The sequence below is a fragment of the Nicotiana attenuata genome, unplaced genomic scaffold, assembly GCF_001879085.1.
Source record: "Nicotiana attenuata strain UT unplaced genomic scaffold, NIATTr2, whole genome shotgun sequence".
In the NCBI taxonomy this organism is placed as follows: domain Eukaryota; kingdom Viridiplantae; phylum Streptophyta; class Magnoliopsida; order Solanales; family Solanaceae; genus Nicotiana; species Nicotiana attenuata.
The window spans coordinates 116,470-123,306 of NW_017670682.1; the positions used below are offsets into that span (position 1 = coordinate 116,470).

Here is a 6,837-nt window from a genome sequence, read left to right on the forward strand (position 1 = left end):
AGAGGATTTCAACCCATAGTGGAATCTCTGTTAGAAATTCAGCATTGAAGTCAAAATCCGGCGACTATTGCTTGAGAATCACAGGCTTACTATTAATGGTATAAAGTCCTCCATACAGAATTTCTTTTAGATCATCTAGGTTGAGGAATTTGACGATGTAATAGCCATCTTCATGCAAGTACAGATGTGGTTCAGCTACGTTATTCCAGTACTGGGAAATATATCGATACGTCTGATTGTAGCCTGGTGTTTCTCCAATTACATAAACAATTTAGAGCTTCTTCCATTTTTCCCGTCTCATTTTCTCCTCCTCTTTATCTAAATTCACCACAAATTGACCATCCACTACCTCAGGAGCAATATATGAATAATGTCATAACATTTTCTTGTAGATCTATTCCCCGCAAATAATTTCACCCAGGAAGAACTAACCTTCTCCTCTGCAATTGGTTCAGTTCGAGGCTGAGTAGTCTCAATTGGATCAGTGCATGTATTGGTCTTCTTATTGATCATCTTCTCCACAGGGTTACTTGAATTTCTTTTGAGTAATTGAAGGATTAGCACTTAGTTCGAGCTTTTTCAACAAACTTGTATGAGTACCACCATTTCCCCCTTCTAGAGATTTGGTCGTGAAAAATTGGCCCAGTTGGGGTTGTAATTGTTTGAGTGTTGCCGCATTCTATAGTATTAGCAATGACTGTAGCACTTACAGAGTTTCCAATTGTAACAAGCGGTGGATTTTTGAATAGTCTACCTCTCTTCTTTGCCATGGCTGCCAAGGTCGGTGCAGGTTAGCTTAACCTACGCCGAGAGCATAGCTAGTTAAAATCCGCATTCCCGAGGTGTTTACCAATAAGTCAACTCTTGGTTGACTTTTCTAACTCTAAAGCTACTTTTAGAGACTAAGTGTCTCAAACTTACCAAAACCATTTCGGATTCGATCCGACCAACCCGATACCACATAACACGGATAAACAAAGCATAAAGAAGCAGAAATAGGGAAAACGGAGCGGTAACTCATGAGATGACCGGCCGGGTCGTCACATCCTCCCCTCTTAACAAATGTTCGTCCTCGAACGTGCCCAGAGTTGTGTAACCTTACCGTGCATATACCCGGGGTTGATCCCACGTCACCCTATCTCATATAGGTCTGATAACACAATGTAACTGAAATTTCACAATCCAACCTAGCCCATAAATCTTAGAACCACATTTCCACTTCCGAAATCATCCACACTATCAGATCTCACATCTATACTCTGAATAAGCCCAAACAAGCTGTAATAACCCATGCCTGCAGCCTCAGGTGCAATTACATAATATACCACATAACTCCGACACTTGTAGCGATAACTTTTAATCACATCGGCTGCACACAACAACCGAATACCGATAAAAACCTCTTTATCAACTAAAGTCTCATCCCAACACTTTCATATACTGCAATGATAAATGAAAACGCAGTAAGCCATAACCATTTCTCAGATCAACCATTCATGACGCCACTTCTCCTTTTGGCAAGAACCACAGTAAATTTCTGAGCCGAACCTCGATATTATCCTTCCAACATGCTGAAATCGAATCCGTTTGTATTCCTTAAAGATCCCAACGATCTCATCTAATCCAACACAACTACTCTGGCGACATGACACATCAATACAGACTAAAGCACACAAGTTATGCAATCCGCGCACCAATAAGCAACAATCCGAACATACTCAAATCTTGAAAATGACTTAAATGAAAAAGTTGTACCGAAGCTCACCAGTACCACCCACACACAATGCTGAGACCCGTCACACATCATAGAAATAGAACACACGAATCTAACCCGCAGGATCATACCTCCACATAACTTCGCTGCAATGCGCGACCCTATCCAACCACTGGTTCACCTGAAACACCTCAAGTCACTATGCTCAAAATCGACAACCACGCGCAATTTGATTTCTATAACCAAAGAAAATCATCATAACCATGGCAAAGCAATTGACATAATATTACACAAACCCAAAAGGACACAACTGATACGCCATCCGCCGAGCAATATCCAATACTCTCCCGCTCGAGCTGCACTGAGAGGCCTCAATAACACCGCACTATATGTGCCTATAACCAACAAATCCAAATGCCCTGCAATATGGAAAAGTAACTCATATATCTCCTCAGAACACTAATAGGCTCAATAACAATCGAATGACACATCCCTCAGCAATACAACTTGGAGCCAACCAAGTCGACTAAAGTTACAACACACATCCACATTGGCCTGACAACGGATCTCTTATCAAGGAAACCCTGAAGCTGCTCCCTCAACTCCTTTAACTCTGCCAGTGCCATACGATACGGTGCCCGCCATCAAATCAATACCGAAATCAACAACCTTGCCCGGCGACATGCCCGACCACAAGAACACATCCGAAAAGTCCCTCACCCCCGGAACTGAATCAATGGTAGGAGTCTCTACACTGACATCCATCACAAAAGCCAAAATAAGAAAGACAATCCTTCCCGGCCATCCGCTGGGTCTTCGAAATATTAAACCACCCTACTACGAACATAAAATCCGTCGAACCTCGCCACTCAATCCGTGGCATTGCCAGCATAGCCAACATCAGCGCCTTAGCGCACTAGTCCAGAATAACATGACAAAAGGACAACCAGTCTATACCCAATATTACATCAAAATCTAACATACAAGTAGCAAATGATCCACTCGGGTCTCTAACCCCGATAGTCACTACACAGTGCCGATGCACGCGACCCACAACCACAACATAACCTGTTTTGAGAACTCCAGTGTCACTTAGGTATTTTATCAAATTATTGTTGGCATAAAGCTTCATAGTCCTTATTAATGCTGTTTCTACACCCAACAACCCATTATCTTACTCATAGATAAATTCTAAAATCTCAATTTGCTATAATCAATACCATTCTTCATCATCCATAAGATAAAAAACACACTTAATCAATAATCAACAATCAACAACCCAAACCTATAATTTCATGATTTTCTATCAAACCCATCAACTCATATCTCATGATCTTAGAGTCTACAAAAATTAATCCAATGGGTTGAGGGAGCAGCTTCAGGGTTTCCTTGATAAGAGATCCGTTGTCAGGCCAATGTGGATGTGTGTTGTAACTTTAGTCGACTTGGTTGGCTCCAAGTTGTATTGCTGAGGGATGTGTCATTCGATTGTTATTGAGCCTATTAGTGTTCTGAGGAGATATATGAGTTACTTTTCCATATTGCAGGGCATTTGGATTTGTTGGTTATAGGCACATATAGTGCGGTGTTATTGAGGCCTCTCAGTGCAGCTCGAGCGGGAGGAGTATTGGATATTGCTCGGCGGATGGCGTATCAGTTGTGTCCTTTTGGGTTTGTGTAATATTATGTCAATTGCTTTGCCATGGTTATGATGATTTTCTTTGGTTATAGAAATCAAATTGCGCGTGGTTGTCGATTTTGAGCATAGTGACTTGAGGTGTTTCAGGTGAACCAGTGGTTGGATAGGGTCGCGCATTGCAGCGAAGTTATGTGGAGGTATGATCCTGCGGGTTAGATTCGTGTGTTCTATTTCTATGATGTGTGACGGGTCTCAGCATTGTGTGTGGTGGTACTGGTGAGCTTCGGTACAACTTTTTCATTTAAGTCATTTTCAAGATTTGAGTATGTTCGGATTGTTGCTTATTGGTGCGCGGATTGCATAACTTGTGGCTTTAGTCTGTATTGATGTGTCATGTCGCCAGAGTAGTTGTGTTGGATTAGATGAGATCGTTGGGATCTTTAAGGAATACAAACGGATTCGATTTCAGCATGTTGGAAGGATAATATCGAGGTTCGGCTCAGAAATTTACTGTGGTCTTTGCCAAAGGAGAAGTGGCGTCATGAATGGTTGATCTGAGAAATGGTTATGGCTTACTGCGTGTTTCATTTATCATTGGCAGTATATGAAAGTGTTGGGATGAGACTTTAGTTGATAAGAGGTTTTTTATCGGTATTCGGTTGTTGTGTGCAGCCGATGTGATTAAAAGTTATCGCTACAAGTGTCGGAGTTATGTGGTATATTATGTAATTGCACCTGAGGCTGCAGGCATGGGTTATTACAGCTTGTTTGGGCTTATTCAGAGTATAGATGTGAGATTCTGATAGTGTGGATGATTTCGGAAGTGGAAATGTGGTTCTAAGATTTATGGGCTAGGTTGGATTGTGAAATTTCAGTTACATTGTGTTATCAGACCTATATGAGATAGGGTGACGTGGGATCAACCCCGGGTATATGCACGGTAAGGTTACACAACTCTGGGCACGTTCGAGGACGAACATTTGTTTAAGAGGGGGAGGATGTGACGACCCGGCCGGTCATCTCATGAGTTACCGCTCCGTTTTCCCTATTTCTGCTTCTTTATGCTTTGTTTATCCGTGTTATGTGGTATCGGGTTGGTCGGATCGAATCCGAAATGGTTTTGGTAAGGTTTGAGACACTTAGTCTCTAAAAGTAGCTTTAGAGTTAGAAAAGTCAACCAAGAGTTGACTTATTGGTAAACGACCTCGGGAATGCGGATTTTAACTAGCTATGCTCTCGGCGTAGGTTAAGCTAACCTGCACCGACCTTGGCAGCCATGGCAAAGAAGAGAGGTAGACTATTCAAAAATCCACCGCTTGTTACAATTGGAAACTCTGTAAGTGCTACAGTCATTGCTAATACTATAGAATGCGGCAACACTCAAACAATTACAACCCCAACTGGGCCAATTTTTCACGACCAAATCTCTAGAAGGGGGAAATGGTGGTACTCATACAAGTTTGTTGAAAAAGCTCGAACTAAGTGCTAATCCTTCAATTACTCAAAGAAATTCAAGTAACCCTGTGGAGAAGATGATCAATAGAGAGACCAATACATGCACTGATCCAATTGAGACTACTCAGCCTCGAACTGAACCAATTGCAGAGGAGAAGGTTAGTTCTTCCTGGGTGAAATTATTTGCGGGGAATAGATCTACAGAAAATGGTATGACATTATCATATATTGCTCCTGAGGTAGTGGATGGTCAATTTGTGGTGAATTTAGATAAAGAGGAGGTAGAAAATGAGACGGAAAAATGGAAGAAGGCTCTAATTGTTTATGTAATTGGAGAAACACCAGGCTACAATCAGACGTATCGATATATTTCCCAGTACTGGAATAACGTAGCTGAACCACATCTGTACTTGCATGAAGATGGCTATTACATCGTCAAATTCCTCAACCTAGATGATCTAAAAGAAATTCTGTATGGAGGACTTTATACCATTAATAGTAAGCCTGTGATTCTCAAGCAATAGTCGCCGGATTTTGACTTCAATGCTGAATTTCTAACAGAGATTCCACTATGGTTGAAATTCCCTAAGCTTCCGATGAACTGCTGGGGAATAAACTCATTGAGTAGGATGGCCAGTACTCTAGTTAATCCCCTGTTTGCTGATCAATGTACCACCAAACAAACTAGAGTGTCATATGCTAGAATTTTAATTGAGGTAAATGTGACAAAAAAGCTTCCTACTGAAATAACTGTTAAAGACCCGTCTGGTAGGCACTTTCAACAGCCCATTGAGTTTGAATGGAAACCAGAGTTTTGTGCTGAATGCTTGAAGATTGGTCATGATTGTGTGAAGGAGAAACAACTAGGGAATCAAGTGCAATATCAGAAGAACAAAAGGCCAAGAGTAGTTCAAAAGTGGATCCCTAAACAACAACAGAAGGATCCTGCAGTAAGTGAACAAAATGAAGATTCAGGCAACCAAAACAAAGGAAAAGCTGTGATTCAATCTAGTAATGAAGGAGGTTAGATACAGGTTAAAGCAAGAGGATCAAGCTCAAGTATAAAAGCAGCAGCACCACAACAAACCCCTGTGGACATTATAACAGCAAATGGATTTCAAGGTTTGACTGAAGAGGAACAGAGAAATATCAAAGCTAATCCTCCAGATTTAGGAGGAAATAAGCCTACTCAATGACCTGGCTTTTCTGGAATATTAGGGGCATAAATAAGAGGTACAAACAGAAGGAGTTAAAGCAGTATCTCATAAGTAATTATATAAAGTTAGCTACTATCATAGAAACAAGAGTTAAACAGAATAAGGCATTACATGTTGCTAGTAGAGTTACTCCTAACTGGGAAAGAATATCAAACTACAAGGAAGCAAGGAATGGCAGAATATGGATCATATGGGATCCCAAATGGTATGACATACAGCTTGTTCAAGAAGATGCACAATTCATACACTGTCAGGTCAATGGACTGCAGAATGGAATCAAATGCCTACTTACAGCCATCTATGGGTATAACACAATTGAACAGAGGAAAGATCTTTGGGATGGGATTCAAAGGATTGCTCCTAGGAGTAATGAACCTTGGCTATTGTGTGGGGACTTCAATGCTGTCCTGTACCCGCAAGATAGACAAGGTTCACCTATTACTATGGCAGAGTTGCAGGATTTCTCAAATTGCTGCAATAGTCTACTGTTGAATGAAGTACCTTGGAGAGGAGAGTACTATACCTGGACAAATAAACAACAAGGTGCAGACAGAGTTTGTAGTAGAATTGACAGAGCTATAGCAAATGATGAATGGAGGTGCAATATGGCCATTTGACAGTAGAATTTGGAGAGCCACTTATTTCTGACCATGTACCTATACTGATTCCTCTCAGAGCCACAAAGAAGAACATGAAAATTCCCTTCAGATTTTTCAATGTTTGGACTGAACATAGAAGCTTTAAACAAATAGTTGTTGATGGGTGGAAAAGAAGTGAGACAGGAGGGAAAATGAGGAATGTATGGACCAATC

General features: G+C 41.1%; 1 protein-coding gene across 1 annotated transcript; it reads left to right on the forward strand.

The window, feature by feature from the left end:
- Positions 1-5,437: 5,437 nt before the first annotated feature.
- Positions 5,438-6,004, forward strand: LOC109242243. The gene is made up of 2 exons (XM_019409096.1): positions 5,438-5,758; positions 5,843-6,004. The coding sequence occupies exons 1-2, from the start codon at positions 5,438-5,440 to the stop codon at positions 6,002-6,004; spliced, it is 483 nt and encodes a 160-aa protein (XP_019264641.1).
- Positions 6,005-6,837: the final 833 nt, after the last annotated feature.

Excerpts from the sequence above, each read along its gene's own strand:
- LOC109242243 (XM_019409096.1), top strand. The coding sequence starts at position 5,438 with ATGGCCAGTACTCTAGTTAATCCCCTGTTTGCTGATCAATGTACCACC. Across the intron at positions 5,759-5,842 it reads AACAACAGAAGGATCCTGCA|GTTAAAGCAAGAGGATCAAG; the intron begins GTAAGTGAACAA and ends GGTTAGATACAG.